General features: G+C 35.8%; 1 protein-coding gene across 1 annotated transcript in view; it reads right to left on the bottom strand.

The window, feature by feature from the left end:
* Positions 1–17140, bottom strand: part of LOC103012933 (cytochrome P450 20A1) — a 78219-nt gene that overhangs the window by 10304 nt on the left and 50775 nt on the right. The window contains exon 12 of the mRNA XM_057551351.1: positions 137–226. Within this exon, the coding sequence (XP_057407334.1) occupies positions 137–226 (90 nt within the window). The remainder of the gene's footprint in view (positions 1–136; positions 227–17140) is intronic.

Below are 17140 nucleotides of genomic sequence, written 5' to 3'. Positions count from 1 at the left end.
AAGTCAACTGGTTACTAAAGATTAACAACTATACTTTAACTATATAGATTGTTCATTCTCATCAACAGTGATAAACAAAATTATAAGTACAAAGTCTAGCATCTTTCCTTTCCTTTTCGTTTCTCTATCATCTCACCTCAGCTCTGGGCATTCCTGTGTGCCTGAGAATCCAAGCAAGGAGAAAGTCTTCGTTACCGATTCATCATCAAACCGCTCTGGATCAAACCTAAAAAGAAGATTTGGGCCTGATCACAACAGAGGTCCACTGGCATGGTACATATTTACACTATAAGAACACGGGTATGTTATGTAATAAAGTTTTAAAACTACTTAAGATAGAAACTGCTGTCACATTATATTTAAATTTGACCTTTTATGTTCCCAAACTATTGAACATATATTACATCTCTTTTTGATTACTTTATTACTTCTATTTTATTTATTTATTTATGTATTTATTTATTTTTTGGCTACACTGGGTCTTCGTTGCTGTGAGCAGGCCTTCTCTAATTGCAGCGAGCGAGGGCTACTCTTCATTGTGGTGCGCAAGCTTCTCATTGTGGTGGCTTCTCTTGTTGCAAAGCACGGGCTCTAGGCGCGCCGGCTTCAGTAGTGGCAGCACGCAGGCTCAGTAGTTGTGGCTCGCGGGCTCTAGAGCGCAGGCTCAGTAGTTGTGCACGGGCTTAGTTGCTCTGCGGCATGTGGGATCTTCCCGGACCAGGGATCGAACCCGTGTCCCCTGCATTGGCAGGCAGATTCTTAACCATTGCACCACCAGGGAAGCCCCTACTTCTAAACAATAGATGCAAAATACATTTCTCTAGAATCATCGAGAAATGATACTGTAACATGCAACTATATCATTTATGAGATTTAAGGATAAATCATACAAAATCACATAATGAATATTTACATTTAAGAGTGTTCACAATATGTTACATGAGACCATCGGATCAATATGCGAGGCATTTTTTTTTTTTTTTTTAGGCATCAATTTTATACACATCAGTGTATACATGTCAATCCCAATCGCCCAATTCAGCACACCACCATCCCCACCTCACCGCAGTTTTCCCCCCTTGGTGTCCATATGTCCATTCTCTACATCTGTGTCTCAACTTCTGCCCTGCAAACTGGCTCATCTGTACCATTTTTCTAGGTTCCACATACATGCGTTAATATACGATATTTGTTTTTCTCTTTCTGACTTACTTCACTCTGTATGACAGTCTCTAGATCCATCCACGTCTCAACAAATGACTCAATTTCGTTCCTTTTTATGGCTGAGTAATATTCCATTGTATATATGTACCACAACTTCTTTATCCATTCGTCTGTTGATGGGCATTTAGGTTGCTTCCATGACCTGGCTATTGTAAATAGTGCTGCAATGAACATTCGGGTGCATGTGTCTTTTTGAATTACGGTTTTCTCTGGGTATTTGCCCAGTAGTGGGATTGCTGGGTCATATGGTAATTCTATTTTTAGTTTTTTAAGGAACCTCCATATTGTTCTCCATAGTGGCTGTATCAATTTACATTCCCACCAACAGTGCAAGAGGGTTCCCTTTTCTCCACACCCTCTCCAGCATTTGTTGTTTGTAGATTTTCTGATGATGCCCATTCTAACAGGAGTGAGGTGATACCTCATTGTAGTTTTGATTTGCATTTCTCTAATAATTAGTGATGTTGAGCAGCTTTTCATGTGCTTCGTGGCCGTCTGTATGTCTTCTTTGGAGAAATGTCTATTTAGGTCTTCTGCCCATTTTTGGATTGGGGTGTTTGTTTCTTTGATATTGAGCTGAATGAGCTGTTTATATATTTTGGAGATTAATCCTTTGTCCGTTGATTCGTTTGCAAATATTTTCTCCCATTCTGAGGATTGTCTTTTCGTCTTGTTTATGGTTTCCTTTGCTGTGCAAAAGCTTTGAAGTTTCATTAGGTCCCACTTGTTTATTTTTGGTTTTATTTCCATTACTCTAGGAGGTGGATCAAAAAAGATCTTGCTGTGATTTATGTCAAAGAGTGTTCTTCCTATGTTTTCCGCTTAAGAGTTTTATAGTGTCCAGCCTTATATTTAGGTCTCTAATCCATTTTGAGTTTATTTTTGTGTATGGTGTTAGGGAGTATTCTAATTTCATTCTTTTACATGTAGCTGTCCAGTTTTCCCAGCACCACTTATTGAAGAGACTGTCTTTTCTCCATTGTATATCTTTGCCTCCTTTGTCATAGATTAGTTGACCGTAGGTGCATGGGTTAATCTCTGGGCTTTCTATCTTGTTCCATTGATCTATGTTTCTGTTTTTGTGCCAGTACCATATTGTCTTGATCACTGTAGCTTTGTAGTATAGTCTGAAGTCAGGGAGTCTGATTCCTCCAGCTCCATTTTTTTCCCTCAAGACTGCTTTGGCTATTCGGGGTCTTTTGTGTCTCCATACAAATTTTAAGATGATTTGTTCTAGCTCCTTAAAAAATGCCATTGGTAATTTGATAGGGATTGCATTGAATCTGTAGATTGCTTTGGGTAGTATACTCATTTTCACAGTGTTGATTCTTCCAATCCAAGAACATGGTATATCTCTCCATCTGTTGGTATCATCTTTAATTTCTTTCATCAGTGTCTTATAGTTTTCTGCATACAGGTCTTTTGTCTCCCTAGGTAGGTTTATTCCTAGGTATTTTATTCTTTTTGTTGCAATGGTAAATGGGAGTGTTTCCATAATTTCTCTTTCAGATTTTTCATCATTACTGTATACGAATGCAAGAGATTTCTGTGCATTAATTTTGTATCCTGCAAACTTTACCATATTCATTAATTAGCTCTAGTAGTTTTCTGGTGGCAGTTTTAGGATTCTCTATGTATAGTATCATGTCATCCGCAAACAGTGACAGTTTTACTTCTTCTTTTCCAATTTGTATTCCTTTTATTTCTTTTTCTTCTCTGACTGCCGTGGCTAGGACTTCCAGAACTATGTTGAATAATAGTGGTGAGAGTGGACATCCTTGTCTCGTTCCTGATCTTAGAGGAAATGCTTTCAGTTTTTCACCATTGAGAATGATGTTTGCTGTGGGTTTGTCATATATGGCCTTTATTATGTTGAGGTAGGTTCCCTCTATGCCCACTTTCTGGAGAGTTTTTATCAGAAATGGGTGTTGAATTTTGTCAAAAGCTTTTTCTGCATCTATTGAGATGATCATATGGTTTTTATTCTTCAATTTGTTAATATGGTGTATCACATTGATTGATTTGCGTATATTGAAGAATCCTTGCATCCCTGGGATAAATCCCACTTGATCATGGTGTATGATCCTTTTAATGTGTTGTTGGATTCTGTTTGCTAGTATTTTGTTGAGGATTTTTGCATCTATATTCATCAGTGATATTGGTCTGTAATTTTCTTTTTTTGTAGTGTCTTTGTCTGGTTTTGGTATCAGGGTGATGGTGGCCTCATAGAATGAGTTTGGGAGTGTTCCTTCCTCTGCAATTTTTTGGAAGAGTTTGAGAAGGATGGGTGTTAGCTCTTCTCTAAATGTTTGATAGAATTCACCTGTGAAGCCATCTGGTCCTGGACTTTTGTTTGTTGGAAGATTTTTAATCACAGTTTCAATTTCATTACTTGTGACTGGTCTGTTCATATTTTCTGTTTCTTCCTGATTCAGTCTTGGAAGGTTATACCTTTCTAAGAATTTGTCCATTTCTTCCAGGTTGTCCATTTTATTGGCATAAAGTTGCTTGTAGTAGTCTCTTAGGATGCTTTGTATTTCTGCGGGGTCTGTTGTAACTTCTCCTTTTTCATTTCTGATTTTATTGATTTGAGTCCTCTCCCTCTTTTTCTTGATGAGTCTGGCTAATGGCTTATCAATTTTGTTTATCTTCTCAAAGAACCAACTTTTAGTTTTATTGATCTTTGCTATTGTTTTCTTTGTTTCTATTTCATTTATTTCTGTTCTGATCTTTATGATTTCTTTCCTTCTGCTAACTTTGGGTTTTGTTTGATCTTCTTTCTCTAGTTTCTTTAGGTGTAAGGTTAGATTGTTTACTTGAGATTTTTCTTGTTTCTTGAGGTAGGCTTGTATAGCTATAAACTTCCCTCTTAGAACCGCTTTTGCTGCATCCCATAGGTTTTGGGTCGTCATGTTTTCATTGTCATTTGTCTCTAGGTATTTTTTTATTTCCTCTTTGATTTCTTCAGTGATCTCTTGGTTATTTAGTAACGTATTGTTTAGCCTCCATGTGTTTGTCTTTTTTACGTTTTTTTCCCTGTAATTCATTTCTAATCTCATAGCGTTGTGGTCCAAAAAGATGCTTGATATGATTTCAATTTTCTTAAATTTACTGAGGCTTGATTTGTGACCCAAGATGTGATCTATCCTGGAGAATGTTCCATGCGCACTTGAGAAGAACGTGTAATCTGCTGTTTTTGGATGGAATGTCCTATATATATCAATTAAATCTATCTGGTCTATTGTGTCATTTAAAGCTTCTGTTTCCTTATTTATTTTCATTTTGGATGATCTGTCCATTGGTGTAAGTGAGGTGTTAAAGTCCCCCACTATTATTGTGTTACTGTCGATTTCCTCTTTTATAGCTGTTAGCAGTTGCCTTATGTATTGAGGTGCTCCTATGTTGGGTGCATATATATTTATAATTGTTATATCTTCTTCTTGGATTGATCCCTGGATCATTATGTAGTGTCCTTCCTTGTCTCTTGGAACATTCTTTATTTTAAAGTCTATTTTATCTGATATGAGTATAGCTACTCCAGCTTTCTTTTGATTTCCATTTGCATGGAATATCTTTTTCCATCCCCTCACTTTCAGTCTGTATGTGTCCCTAGGTCTAAAGTGGGTCTCTTGTAGACAGCATATATATGGGTCTTGTTTTTGTATCCATTCAGCCAGTCTATGTCTTTTGGTTGGGGCATTTAATCCATTCACGTTTAAGGTAATTATCGATATGTATGTTCCTATGACCATTTTCTTAATTGTTTTGGGTTTGTTTTTGTAGGTCCTTTTCTTCTCTTGTGTTTCCCACTTAGAGAAGTTCCTTTAGCATTTGTTGTAGAGCTGGTTTGGTGGTGCTGAATTCTCTTAGCTTTTGCTTGCCTGTAAAGCTTTTGATTTCTCCATCGAATCTAAATGAGATCCTTGCCGGGTAGAGTAATCTTGGTTGTAGGTTCTTCCCTTTCATCACTTTAAGTATATCATGCCACTCCCTTCTGGCTTGCAGAGTTTCTGCTGAGAAATCAGCTGTTAACCGTATGGGAGTTCCCTTATATGTTATTTGTCGTTTTTCCCTTGCTGCTTTCAATAATTTTTCTTTGTCTTTAATTTTTGCCACTTTGATTACTATGTGTCTCGGCGTGTTTCTCCTTGGGTTTATTCTGTATGGGACTCTCTGCGCTTCCTGGACTTGGGTGGCTATTTCCTTTCCCATGTTAGGGAAGTTTTCGACTATAATCTCTTCAAATATTTTCTCTGGTCCTTTCTCTCTTCTCCTTCTGGGACCCCTATAATGCGAATGTTGTTGCGTTTAATGTTGTCCCAGAGGTCTCTTAGGCTGTCTTCATTTCTTTTCATTCTTTTTTCTTTAGTCTGTTCCGCAGCAGTGAATTCCACCATTCTGTCTTCCAGGTCACTTATCCATTCTTCTGCCTCAGTTATTCTGCTATTGATTCCTTCTAGTGTAGTTTTCATTTCAGTTATTGTATTGGTCATCTCTGTTTGTTTGTTCTTTAGTTCTTCTAGGTCTTTGTTAATCATTTCTTGCATCTTCTCAATCTTTGCCTCCATTCTTATTCCGAGGTCCTGGATCATCTTCACTATCATTATTCTGAATTCTTTTTCTGGAAGGTTGCCTATCTCCACTTCATTTAGTTGTTTTTCTGGGATTTTTTCTTGTTCCTTCATCTGGTACATAGCCCTCTGCCTTTTCATCTTCTCTATCTTTCTGTAACTGTGGTTTTTGGTCCACAGGCTGCAGGATTGTAGTTTTTCTTGCTTCTGTTGTCTGCCCTCTGGTGGTTGAGGCTATCTAAGAGGCTTGATGGGAGGCTCTGGTGGTGGGTAGCTATGCGAGGCATTTTATATTGCCTCTTAAGTCAAATTTTAGTTCTTAAGATTGGAGACACCAGACTAAAAATTCTATTCATCAATTACATGAGACCCAGACTTATTAATAAGTGAGGGAAATGAAGAGGCTAAGAAGGATCTTTTATTGTACAGAAGTTTACTCTGTAAAAAGTCAATGGGAGTTGGGCTTCGTGGTGGCGCAGTGGTTGAGAGTCTGCCTGCCAATGCAGGGGACAGGGGTTCGAGCCCTGGTCTGGGAAGATCCCACATGCCTCGGAGCAACTAGGCCCGTGAGCCACAATTACTGAGCCTGAGCGTCTGGAGCCTGTGCTCCACAACAAGAGAGGCCGCGATAGTGAGAGGCCTGCACACCGCGATGAAGAGTGGCCCCCAATTGCCGCAACTAGAGAAAGCCCTCGCACAGAAACGAAGACCCAACACAGCCATAAATAAATAAATCACATTAAAAAAAAAAAGTCAATGGGAGCAATTACACTCTAATAAAGATGTTTAAAAAAAAAAAGTCAATGGGGAAATGTATATATTAAACGAAAACAACCCACCCACCAAGGAGCATAAAAATTCCCCTCAAAAACAAGTGTTTTTAAAAGATCTAAACTCTGAGAAAAAAAAAAGGAATCTTGCTTTCACTGTCCTTTTTAAAAGAGAGATATACCATGTTCTTGGATTGGAAGAATCAACATTGTGAAAATGAGTATACTACCCAAAGCAATCTACAGATTCAATGCAATCCCTATCAAATTACCAATGGCATTTTTTAAGGAGCTAGAACAAATCATCTTAAAATTTGTATGGAGACACAAAAGACCCCGAATAGCCAAAGCAGTCTTGAGGGAAAAAAATGGAGCTGGAGGAATCAGACTCCCTGACTTCAGACTATACTACAAAGCTACAGTAATCAAGACAATATGGTACTGGCACAAAAACAGAAACATAGATCAATGGAACAAGATAGAAAGCCCAGAGATTAACCCACGCACCTATGGTCAACTAATCTATGACAAAGGAAGCAAGGGTATACAATGGAGAAAAGACAGTCTCTTCAATAAGTGGTACTGGGAAAACTGGACAGCTACATGTAAAAGAATGAAATTAGAATACTCCCTAACACCATACACAAAAATAAACTCAAAATGGATTAGAGACCTAAATATAAGACTGGACACTATAAAACTCTTAGAGGAAAACATAGGAAGAACACTCTTTGACATAAATCACAGCAAGATCTTTTTTGATCCACCTCCTAGAGTAATGGAAATAAAACCAAAAATAAACAAGTGGGACCTAATGAAACTTCAAAGCTTTTGCACAGCAAAGGAAACCATAAACAAGACGAAAAGACAATCCTCAGAATGGGAGAAAATATTTGCAAACGAATCAACGGACAAAGGATTAATCTCCAAAATATATAAACAGCTCATTCAGCTCAATATCAAAGAAACAAACACCCCAATCCAAAAATGGGCAGAAGACCTAAATAGACATTTCTCCAAAGAAGACATACAGACGGCCACGAAGCACATGAAAAGCTGCTCAACATCACTAATTATTAGAGAAATGCAAATCAAAACTACAATGAGGTATCACCTCACTCCTGTTAGAATGGGCATCATCAGAAAATCTACAAACAACAAATGCTGGAGAGGGTGTGGAGAAAAGGGAACCCTCTTGCACTGTTGGTGGGAATGTAAATTGATACAGCCACTATGGAGAACAATATGGAGGTTCCTTAAAAAACTAAAAATAGAATTACCATATGACCCAGCAATCCCACTACTGGGCAAATACCCAGAGAAAACCGTAATTCAAAAAGACACATGCACCCGAATGTTCATTGCAGCACTATTTACAATAGCCAGGTCATGGAAGCAACCTAAATGCCCATCAACAGACGAATGGATAAAGAAGTTGTGGTACATATATACAATGGAATATTACTCAGCCATAAAAAGGAACGAAATTGAGTCATTTGTTGAGACGTGGATGGATCTAGAGACTGTCATACAGAGTGAAGTAAGTCAGAAAGAGAAAAACAAATATCGTATATTAACGCATGTATGTGGAACCTAGAAAAATGGTACAGATGAGCCAGTTTGCAGGGCAGAAGTTGAGACACAGATGTAGAGAATGGACATATGGACACCAAGGGGGGAAAACTGCGGTGAGGTGGGGATGGTGGTGTGCTGAATTGGGCGATTGGGATTGACATGTATACACTGATGTGTATAAAACTGATGCCTAATAAGAACCTGTAGTATAAAAAAAACAAACAAAACAACTAATACTAAACTTTCATTGGGTTATTTATATGGAAATATGTTAATATAAATGTTTCAGACATTACATGAAATTTCTAAAAATCTTATATTTGTATTTGTATGGAAATATGTATGGAAATATGTTAATATAAATGTTTCAGACATTACATGAAATTTCTAAAAATCTTAAAAAAAAAAGTGTAAATTACCTTTCACTTTTAGAATATACTATATTTACATTACAGTCCATATAAAAAACTGTATCAAATTTAATCAGCCTTTCCTTTTGTAAACTATCTTGAAAATTGAGACCCTAAATGTTTACTTGAAGATACCTATGTTTCCAGATTAAAAGAGAATCAAACTTGATTTTTCCAACTACTTTTTTTAATCTTTATTTTATATTGGAGTATAGTTGATTTACAATGCTGTGTTCAATTCAAGTGTACAGCAAAGTGATTCAGCTATACATACACATATATCTATTTTTTTAGAATCCTTTCCCATATAGGTTATTACAGAATATTGACTAGAGTTCCCCGTGCCATACAGTAGGTTCTCGTTAATTATCTATTTTACATATAGTAGTCTGTATATGTTAATCCCAACCTCCTAGTTTATCTCTCCACCCCGCAACTTTCCCCTTTAGTAACCCTAAGTTTGTTTTCTAAGTCTGTGAGTCTGTTTTTGTGTTGTAAAAAAGTTCATTTGTATCACTCTTTTAGATTCCACATATAAGTGATATCATATGATATTTATCTTTCTCTGTCTGACTTACTTTATTTAGTATGATAATCTCTAGGTCCTTTCATGTTGCTGCAAATGGCATTATTTCAGTCTTTTTTATGGCTGAGTAATATTACATTGTATATATGTACCACATCTTCTTTATCTATTCCTCTGTTGAGGGATACTTACCTTGCTTCCATGTCTTGGCTATTGTAAACAGTGCTACAATGAACACTGGGGTGTATGTATCTTTTCGAATTATGGTTTTCTCCGGATATATGCCCAGGAGTGGGATTGCTGGGTCATATGGCAACCCTATTTTTAGGTTTTAAGGAATCCCCATACTGTTCTTCATAGTGGCTGTACTAATTTACATTCCCATCAACAGTGTGGGAGGGCTCCTTTCTCTCCACACCCTCTCCAGCATTTATTGTTTGGAGACTTTTTGATGATGGCCATTCTGACTGGTGTGAGGTAATACCTCATTGTAGTTTTGATTTGCATTTCTCTAATAATTAGCTATGTTGAGCATATTTTCAAGTGCTTTTTAGTCATCTTCACTAACAATGAAAGATCAGAAACAGAAATTAAGTAAACCATTCCATTTACCATTGCATCAAAAAGAATAAAATACCTTGGAATAAACGTACCTAAGGAGGCAAAAGACCTGTACTCCAAAACTATAAGATGCTGATGAAAGAAATTGAAGATGACACAAACAGATGGATATACCACATTCTTGGATTGAAAGAATCAATATTGTCAAAATGATTATACTACACTAGGTAATCTACAGATTCAATGCAATCCCTATCAAATTACCAATGGCATTTTTTGCAGATCTAGAACAAAAAAATTTTTAATTTGTATGGAAACACAAAAGACCCCAAATAGCCAAAGCGATCTTGAGAAAGAAAAATGGAGCTGGAGGAATCAGGCTCCCTGACCTCCGACTATAAAGCTACAGTAAGCAAAACAGTATGGTACTGGCACAAAGACAGACCTGGAGAGCAATGGAACAGGATAGAAAGCCCAGAAATAAACCTGAGCACCATTGGTCAATTAATCTATGACAAAGGAGGCAAGAATATACAATGGAGAAGACACAGTCTCTTCAACAAGTGGTGCTGGGAAAACTGGACAGCTACATTTAAAAAAATGAAATTAAAACCTTCTCTACCACCATACACAAAAATAAATTCAAAATGGATTAAAGACCTAAATGTAAAACCAGATACCATAAAAGAGGAAAACATAGGCAGAACACTCCTTGACATAAATCACAGCAATATCTTTTTGGCTCCACCTCCTAGAGTAATGAAAATTAAAAACAAAAACTAACAAATGGGACTTAGTTAAACTTAAAAGCTTTTGCAGAAGAAAGAAAACCATAAACAAAATGAAAAGACAACCCACAGAATGGAAGAAAATATTTGCAAATGATGTGACCGACAAGGGATTAACCTCCAAAATATACAAACAGCTCATGCAGCTCAATATCAAAAAAAGAAACAACCCAATAAAAAAATGGGCAGAAGATTTAAATAGACACTTCTCCAAAGAAGACATACAGATGTCCAACTATTTTATGAAATACCTCACAATTTTAAGGATTAAAATTAAAATAAAAATGAAAAATAGATAATTTGACCTCAAATGCTGAAGGATTTTTTAATCTAAAGTTTTTCAGCTTTACTGATTTATAACTGCAAAACTGTAATATATTTAAAGTGTACAATATGATGATTTGATTAGCATACACATTATGAAAGGATTCCCACCCTCAAGTTAATTAGCACAACCATCACATTACATGTTGTTACCATTTTGTGTTTGTGTGATAATAATACTTAATTTCTACTCTCTTACCAAATTTCAAATATACAATATAGTATTATCAACCATAATCACCATGTCATACGTTAGTTAGATCCTCAGACCTTTTTCATCTTATAACTGAAAGTCTGTACCCATTTGTCAACTGCTCCCTACTCCTCACCCCCCAACACTCCAGCTCCTGGCAACAACCATTCTACTCTCTGTTTCTATGTTGGAAGTTTTTTGTTTTTTTGTTTTTTCAGATTCCATATGTAACTGATATCATGCAGTATTTGTCTGTCTCTGTCTGGCTCATTTCACTTACCATAATGCCCTCCAGGTTCATCCATGTTGTGCAAATAACAGGATTTCCCTCTTTTGTGAGGCTGAATAATATTCTATTGTATGTATATATACACTACATCTTCTTTATCCATTCACCCATTGACAGACACACTTAGGTTGCTTCCATACTTGTGAATAATGCTACAATAAACATGGGAGTTCATATATCTCTTTAAGAAATCATTTTGTCTCCTTTGGATATATACTCAGAAGTAGCACTGCTGGATCACATGGTAGTTCTATTTTTAACTTGTTGAGAAATTCCATACTATTTTTCACAGTGGCTGCACCCATCTACATTCACACCAACAGTGTACAAGGGTTCTTTTTTTATCCATATCCTCTCCAACATTTGTTATTTCTTGTCTATTTGATAGCAGACATCCTAACAGGTATAAGGTGATCTCTCATTGCAATTTTGATATGTATTTATCTGATTCGTGGTATTGAGCACCTTTTCATGTACCTGTTGGACATTTCTATGTCTTCTTCGAAGAAAAAAAAAAAGTCTATTCAGGTTCTTTGACCATTTTTTTTTCTTTTGTCCACCATGCGTGGCTTGTGGGATCTTAGTTCCCTGACCAGGGACTGAACCCGCACCCTCAGCAGTGTAAGTGCAGAGTCCTAACCACTGGACCACCAGGAAATTCCCCTTTTGCCCATTTTTTAATTGGGTTGTTTCTTTTTTGCTATTGAGTTGTAGGAGTTCCTTATATATTTTGGGTATTAACTCCGTATCAGATATTTGCTTTGCAAATATTTTCTCCCATTCCATAGGTTGCCATTTCATTTAGTTGGTGGTTTCCTCTGCTGTGCAGAAGCTCTTTAGTTTGACATAGTCCCATTTGATTCGTTTGACTTTTGTTGCCTTTGCTTTTGGTGCCAAATCCAAAAAAATCACTACCAAAACCTGTGTTAAGGATCTTAGCACTATGTTTTCTTCTAGGAGTTTTAGGGTTTCAGGTCTTACGTTCAAGTCTTATTCCATTTTGAATTGATTTCTGTGCATGCTGTAAGATAGGGATCCAGTTTCATTCTTTTGCATATGGATATCCAGTTTTCTGAGTACCAGTTATTGAAGAGACTAAACCTTTCTCCATTGCATATTCTTGCCTCCTTTGTTGGAAATTAGTTGACAACATATGCACGGGTTTATTTCTGGGCTCTCCATCTATGTATCTATATTTTTCTGATCTACATCTCTGTTTTTAGGGCACTACCATGTTGTTTGGTTACTAAAGCTTTGTAACATAGTTTGAAATCAGGAAGTGTGATGCCTCCAGCTTTGTTCTTTTTTCTCAAGATTGCTTTGGCTATTCTGGGTCTTTAGTGGTTCTGTGAATTTAAGGATTGTTTATTCTATTTCTATAAAAATTGACATTGGGATTTGGACAGGGATTGAACTGAATCTGTAAATTGCTTTGTCTAGTAGGGACATTTTAACAATATTAATTCTTCCAATCCATGAACACAGATTATCTTTCCATTTATTTGCATCTTCGTCTATTACTTTCATCAATATTTTAGTTTTCAGAGTACAGATCTTTCATCTACTTGACTGAATTTAATCCTAAGTATTTTACTATTTTTGATGCTATTGTAAATGGGATTGTTGTCTTTAACTTTTCTTTCTGATAATTTGTTGTCAGTGTATAGAAAAGCAACTGACTTTTTTATATTGGTTTTGAATCATGAAACTTTTCTGAATTCATTTATTAATTCTAACAGTTTTTGGTGGAATCTTTAAGGTTATCTATGTATAATATCATGTCATCTCCAAGTAAAGGCAATTTTACTTCTACCTTTCTGATTTTATTTCCTTTTCTTTCCTAATTGCTCTGGCTAGGACTTCTAATATCATGTTGAATGAAAGTGGTGAGAGTGGGTATCCTTGTCTTGCTCCTGATCTTAAAGGAAGACCTTTCATCATTTCACCCTTGAGTATGCTGTTAGCTATAGGCATATCATATATGGCCTTTATTATGTTGAAGCACATTCCTTCTATATCTAATTTGTTGAGTTTTTATCATGAAAAGATATTTAATTTTGGCAAAAGCTTTTTCTGTATCTACTGAGATGATCATACAGTTTTTATCCTTCATTTTGTTAATGTCATATATCACATTGATTGATCTGCATATGTTGAACCATCCATCCTAGATTTACCCCAGGAGTAAAACCCACTTAATCATGGTGTATAATTCTTTTAATGTACTACTGATTTTGGTTTGCAAATACTTTGTTAAGATTTTTTCCATATATGTTCATTATGGATATTGGCCCATAGTTTTTTGTAGTGTCCTTTTCTGGTTTCCGTCAAGGGTAATACTGGCCTCATAAAATGAATTTGGAAATGTTCTCTTCTTTTCTATTTTTGGGAGGAGTTTAAAAAGGATTGGCATTAATTCTTCTGGAAGCGTTTGGTAGAATTTACCAAGGAAGCTATCTGGTCTTGGACTTTTCTCTGTTGAGAGGTTTCTGATTACTGATTCAATCTCCTTACTAATAACTGGTCTGTTGAGATTTTCTACTTTTTCATGATTCAGTCTTCTTGGTAGGTTTTATGTTTCTAGGAATATACCCATTTCTTCTACGTTATCTAATTTATTAGCATATGATTATTCACAGTAATTTCTTACGATCCTTAGTATTTATGTTCTCAGTTGTAATGTCTCCTCTATCATTTACAATTTTATTTATTTGAGCCTTCCTTTGTTTTTTCTTATTAAGTCTAGCTAAATATTTGTAAATTTTGTTTACCTTTTCAGAAAAACAGCTCTTAGTTTCACTGATCTTTTCTATTGTCTTTCTAGTTTCTATTTCATTTGTTTCCACTCTGATCTTTATTTTCTTTTACTAATTTTGGACTTCGTTGTTTTTTTTTTTCTCCTAATTCCTTGAGGTGTAAAGTTAGGCTGTTTATTAGATATCTTTCTTTTTTCTTAATGTAGGTGTTTATTGCTATAATCTCCCCTCTTAGAACTGCTTTTGCTACATCCCATAAATCTTGTTATACCATGTTTTCTTTTTCATTTGTCTCAAGATATTTTCTGATTCCCAATGGTTATTTCTTCTTTGACCCACTGGTTATTCAGAAGCATATTCAGCAGACTGTTTAATCTCCATTTTTTTTAATCCAACAAAAAACTCAATTACTCCCACCCAGGATTTTGAAACGTTTAATCAAAAAAGAATCTGGCATTTTAAAAGTTAGGTTTACAAGCTTGACACATTCTTAATATTAGCAATTTATCTATTTGTACGTTGTCTAACAAAATGAGGTCTATGAAGACATCAACAGGATATTTAAGAGTTCATTATAAGCTACAGTACCTTGCAAGTAAGTATGCAGTTTAACTGTAATAAACCACTATAAGCAAATTTAACTACATAAAAATATTAGTTAAATGCAATTCTCTGGAAATACACATCATACTTACAGCTGTTTTTTAGTAAGATTCTTACTGCTTTCTTCCCCTTTGTGGTCAGAAAGATCTTTGATATGATTTCAAATTTCTTAAATTTATTAAGATTTGTTTTGTGGCCTAACATATGATATATCCTGTAGAATGTTCCATGTGCACATGAGAAGAATGAGTATTCTGCTTCTGTTGGATAGGATGTCCTAAATATGTCTGTTAGTTCCATCTGGTCTACATGTAGTTTAAGTCCGTGATTTCCTTATTGATTTTCTGTCTAGGTGATATATCCACTGTTGAAAATGGGTATTGAAGTCCTTTACTATTATTTTATTGCTATTTCTCCATTCAGATATATTAATATTTGCTTTATTTAGGTGCTCCAAGTCGGGTGCATAAATATGTACAAGTGTTATATCCTCTTGATGAACTGACCCCTTTATCATTATATAATGATCTTCTTTGTTTCTTGTTACAGTTTATGGCTTAACATCTATTTTGTCTGATGTAAGTATAGCTAGCATTGCTTTATTTTGGTTTCCATATGCACAGAATAACTTTTTCCATCCCTTCACTTTCAGTCTGTGTGTCTTTATAGCTGAAATGACTCTCTTATAGGCAGCATATAGTTGCATCTTGTTATTTTATCCATTTGGTCACCCTGTGTATTTTGATTGGAAAATTTAGTCCATTTATGTTTAAAGAAACTATTAATAGGTATGGATGTACTAATGCCATTTGGTGAACTGTTTTCCAGCAGTTTTGTAGTTCCTTTGTTCCTTTCTTCCTTTGTGATTTCATGATTTTCTACAGTGGGATGCTTTGAGTCCTTTCTCTTTATACACTGTATATTTACTATAGGTTTTGCTTTGTGGTTACAAGGATGATTACATAAAATATATTACGATTATAACTGTCTATTTTAATCTGATAACAACTTAATTTCAAATGCATTGAAAAGCTCTACATTTTCACATTCTCCCCCAATATTTTATGTTTCTAATGTCACATTTTACATCTTTTTATACTGTGTATCATTAATAAATTACTGCAGTTTTAAACACTTCTGTATTTTAACCTTTATACTACAGTTATAAGTGATTTACCCACCACCATTACAATATTTGAGTATTCATATTAACTATATATATTTACCTTTACCAATGAATTTTATACTTTTATATGTTTTCATGTTACTAATTTGCATCCTTTCATTTGAGCTTGAATAACTCCCTTTAACATTTCAGCTTTTGTTTGTCTAGGAGACTCTTTACCTCTCCTTCAATTCTGAAGGACAATTTTGCCAGGTAGTGTATTCTTGATTGGCAATTTTTTTCTTTCAGCACTCTGAATGTATCAGCCCACTCCCTTCTGGCCTGCAAGGTTTCTGTTGAAAAATCTGCTGAGCATCTTATGTGGGTTCCCTTGTACATAACATGTTGCTTTTCTCTTGCGTCTTTTAAATTTTTTATTTATTTATTTATTTATCTTTGGCTGTGTTGGGTCTTCGTTTCTGTGCGAGGGCTTTCTCCAGTTGCGGCGAGCGGGGGCCACTCTTCATCGCGGCGCGCGGGCCTCTCACTATCGTGGCCTCTCTTGTTGCGGAGCACAGGCTCCAGATGCGCAGGCTCAGTAGTTGTGGCTCACGGGCCTAGTTGCTCCACGGCATGTGGGATCTTCCCCGACCAGGGCTCGAACCCGTGTCCCCTGCATTGGCAGGCGGATTCTCAACCACTGCGCCACCAGGGAAGCCCTCTTGCGTCTTTTAAAATTCCCTCTTTGTCTTTAACTTCTGACAATTTAATTATGATATATGTCAGTGTGTGTCTCTTTAGAGTCATCTTTTTTGGTACTCTTCAGGCTTCCTGGATCTGGATGTCTGTTTCTTTTCCCAGGTAGGGAAGTTTTCAGCCATTATTTCTTTGAATATAATTTCTTTGTCCCTTTCTCTCTCTCTTCTCCTTCTTGGACATCTATAATGTGTATATTGGACTACCTGATGATATCCCATAAGTCCCTTAAGCTATCTTCACTCTTTTTCATTTTTCTTTTTGCTCCTCTGATGAATTCCACTGCCCTGCCTTTAAATCTGCTGATCCTGTCTTCCGCTTCATCTAATCTGCTGTTAAACCCCTGTAATGAATTTTTCAATTCAGTTGCTGTATTCTTAAGCTCTGTGATTTCTGTTTGGTACATTTTTATATTTCTATCTCTTCACTGAAATTATCATTTTGTTCATGCATTGCTCTCCTGACCTTCGTGAGCAATCTTTATGACTATTATATTGAATTCTTTCATTAGGTACATCACTTATCTCCATTTCATTAAGATCAGTTTCTGGAAATTTATCTTGCTCTTTTGTTTGGAACATAGTCCCCTGTTTCTACATTTTCCATGACTCCTTGTGTTGGTTTCTTTATATCAGATAAAACATTCTTCTACTTTATAATGCACTGTGAAAACTTTGAAAAAATGTCAT

The sequence above is a fragment of the Balaenoptera acutorostrata genome, chromosome 8 (genome assembly GCF_949987535.1).
Source record: "Balaenoptera acutorostrata chromosome 8, mBalAcu1.1, whole genome shotgun sequence".
Taxonomy (NCBI): domain Eukaryota; kingdom Metazoa; phylum Chordata; class Mammalia; order Artiodactyla; family Balaenopteridae; genus Balaenoptera; species Balaenoptera acutorostrata.
The sequence above is the reverse complement of the archived record's forward strand: the minus strand, read 5'-3'. Positions and strand labels throughout refer to the sequence as shown.